General features: G+C 41.0%; 1 protein-coding gene across 1 annotated transcript in view; it reads right to left on the reverse strand.

Moving 5' to 3' along the window:
* The window catches only part of ZC3H8 (zinc finger CCCH-type containing 8), a 35,124-nt gene that overhangs the window by 28,858 nt on the left and 2,573 nt on the right, over positions 1-3,693 (reverse strand). The window contains exon 2 of the mRNA XM_007470222.1: positions 2,889-2,985. Coding sequence (XP_007470284.1) covers positions 2,889-2,985 — 97 coding nt within the window. The remainder of the gene's footprint in view (positions 1-2,888; positions 2,986-3,693) is intronic.

Raw genomic sequence — 3,693 nt, forward strand, 5'->3', positions numbered from 1 at the left:
AAATATTTCTATTACCTCAGGATATTTAAATAAAACATATAAAACATTAACTATAAAGGAACAGATTAATAAATTTGAATACATTAAAATTATAAACCTTTTATCAAAAACTGCCATTAACTGGAAAGAAAGCCGCAAAATGAGCAGATACTTGCAACACATAATCCAGAAAGGGGAAAAAAATCCCCTATATCCAGAATAAAGAAAAAAAATGAAAAAAAGACTTAAAGTGGCCCACAAAAAAGGCAAATCCAAGTTGGACAAACATGAAAAGATGCTCAATAGTAATCAAGAAAATGCAAACTGGGCTTCCCTGGTGGCACAGTGGTTAAGAATCTGCCTGCCAGACATGGGTTTGAGCCCTGGTCCGGGAAGATCCCACATGCCGTGGAGCAACTAAGCCCATGTGCCACAACTACTGAGCCTGCGCGCCACAACTACTGAAGCCCATGCACCTAGAGCCCATGCTCCACAACGAGAAGCCACCGCAATGAGAAGCCCGCACACCACAACGAAGAGTACTCCCTGCTCACTGCAACTAGAGAAAGCCCACGTGCAGCAATGAAGACCCAATGCAGCCATAAATAAATAAATTAAATTAATTAATTAAAAAAAAAAGAAAGTGCAAACTAAATGACAATGAAGATATCTCACCAGATGGCAGAAAATAAGAAAGGTAACAAATATCAAGTGAGCAGCAGTAGAAATACATCCTCTCATACACTGCCTTTGGGAATAAACATCAGTAGAACCACTCTGGAATACAGTTTGGCACCATGGTAAAGGGAAAGATGCTTGTACTCTAAGACCCAGCAGTTCCACTCCTAGGTAAACGTAGAGTAGATGTGCAGCAGGATACAAGTGAGAGACGCAGCAGCATTACCCATAACCCCCAAAACTGGACATGAGACCAAATGTCTACCAACACCAGAACCTAGTATATTCAAATAATGGAATGCTATGCAGCTAAGAAAATGAACAAATCAGTATACGCCACTTGTGTATACTATGTATATACTACATGTATATATCGTGTATACTATGACTCTTATAAATATAACGTTGAGAAAAATAAGACAGCAAAGACCACATACAGGGCTTCCCTGGTGGTGCAGTGGTTGAGAGTCCACCTGCCGATGCAGGGGACACGGGTTCGTGCCCTGGTCCCGGAAGATCCCACATGCCGCGGAGCAGCTAGGCCCGTGAGCCATGGCCGCTGAGCCTGCGCATCCGGAGCCTGTGCTCCGCAACGGGAGAGGCCATAACAGTGAGAGGCCCGCGTACCGCAAAAAAAAAAAAAAAAAAGAGCACATACAACACTATTCTATTTCTATAAAGTGCAAAAACAGGCAAGAGAAAACTGCATTCTGAAGCGTGACAGCATTAGTAGTAAAACTGTAAAGAACAAGGAAGTGATTAGTACACAAGTTCAGACAGTAGTTATCTCCAGGAGGAGAAAAGGGAATACAACTGAGTAAGAAGTAATCAGAGGCACTGTGGGCAAAGCTTTCTTGACTTGCACAGTGTCTACTTGGGTGTTCTCTTTTTAATTAGCTGTGACACTATACATTTATGTTTTACACACTCATAAGTAAAGAGCCTGGCCTGGAGTAAGCCTACTTAGAAATAATCTAGGTATCCATCTTCTCACAGTATTGTTTCTGGGAAACTCCTCAAGATAATCGTAGAAGGTTGTACCTGTCTATCTCCTGTATGGGGTTATACATATGGACTGGGGAACTTTAAGTGGGCATGAAAGACTGGGACCTACATGACTAAAATAGCATAAAAAAGGTGTGGGAAACCCAGACTGCAGTTTCTTGGTGTCCACCACAGCTCTTGTCCACAGCAGCCATCTATGTCCCAAAGGGCAAAAGAAGTTATGTACTTGGGTAGCTGAGAGGCTTCCCGAGGAGATGAAGATGCTGTACCTGCTGGATTTTCTGTCCTGTATCCTTTTATAAAGCTGAGTATAAGAATATCATATTAAAGCCCATGTGTGTCTTGTGAGTCTCATTGCCAATTTGAACCCATTCTTTTGCAGTGCGTTAAAATTCACAATTTAAAAAGTTCAAAAAGAGAAAAAGCAAGAAAGATGCAGATATTGGCGTTGCTGTGGGTTGACTGTGTCCTCCCCAAATTCTTATGTTGAAGTCCTAACCCCTAGTACCTTAGAATGTGACCTCATTTGGAAATAGGGCCATTATATGTATAATTAGTTAAGATGAGGTCATTAGGGTGGGCTTTAATCCAATATGGCTGGTGTCCTTATAAAAGTGGGAAATTTAGACACAGACGTATTCACACAGGGAGAATGCCCTTCAAACATGAAGGTAAAGATCAAGATGATGCTTCCGGAAGCCAAGCCAAGGAAGACCAAAGATTGCCAGCAAACCGATCAGGAGCTAGGGCAGAGGCATGGACCAGATTCTTCCTCACAGCTGTCAGAAGGAACCAACCCTCCCGACAGCTTGCTCTTGGACTTCTAGCCTCAAGATACACAAGACGATAAATTTCTGTTGTTTAAATCACCCAGTATGAGGTACTTTGTTATGGCAGTCCTAGCAACTGAATACAAGCTTCAAGCTATAAATCACTAAGTTTAGCAAATCAAAATTTTTAATCTAATTTGTAAAGAAAGAAGATTTTGAAACCGTTAACAACCATTTCAAAGACAGGGGAAACCAAAATACAGACAATGCACTAGAAACAGTTCATGTTAAACAACAAAGTTCTTAAATGATTAATTTTTTTAAAAGTATAACAAGGTTTCCTTTGATATAAGTAACCTGGTCTCAAATGCTGACTAAAAGGAGACAAATAGGATCCCTAATCAACTTCTCACATCCATTTCTGTCTGTTTTTTCAATACACCGACTTAATCTTACTTTTTTGGAAATTTGCTCACACTTCAGTTTTACTTTCCATTTTATTTTCTCTTCTTGTGTTTCTTCAACTTCTGTATCATCTATTTCACCATCGATTCTGCAGCAAAAATATCAAATAACACAGACTGGTTTTTCAACATGAAAAGGGTTCATACCACAGCATTAAAATTCACTGCTTTGGTTTACCTTCAACTTGCCCTCAAAGAAATTCCAAATTCAAAATCTACCCCAAATATTCCAGCGAAATATTCCATCATTACTACTCAATGAGTAGTAAATGTCAACACGTTTATGAGTAAACCGCAAAGCTGAAACTTTACATTACATAACCTTAATGTTCAACTATTAGCAGCTATATAAATCATCCATTCATTCAACAGATACTGAGTATCTACCGCACACCAGGCTCTGGACCTTAAATCCTGGAATACAACAATGAAAAAGACCTTGTTCCTGCCTTCTAAGAACTTTCTATCTACTTGGGAGAAAAAAAGAAAGCAACTTCAGTATGGTGTGCTAAGTATCAGTGCATACATGAGGAACACTTAACCTAGATTTGGGGGCCAGAAGTTTTCCTAACCTAAAAGATATGTAAGGGCTTCCCTGGTGGCGCAGTGGTTGACAGTCCACCTGCCGATGCAGGGGACACAGGTTCATGCCCCGGTCTGCGAAGATCCCACATGCCGCGGAGCGGCTGGGCCCGTGAGCCACGGCCGCTGAGCCTGCGTGTCCAGAGCCTCGACGGGAGAGGCCACAGCAGTGAGAGACCCGCGTACCGCAAAAAAAAAAAAAAAAAAAAAAAAAA

Source organism: Lipotes vexillifer, unplaced genomic scaffold (genome assembly GCF_000442215.2).
Source record: "Lipotes vexillifer unplaced genomic scaffold, Lipotes_vexillifer_v1.1 scaffold1139, whole genome shotgun sequence".
Lineage (NCBI taxonomy): Eukaryota > Metazoa > Chordata > Mammalia > Artiodactyla > Lipotidae > Lipotes > Lipotes vexillifer.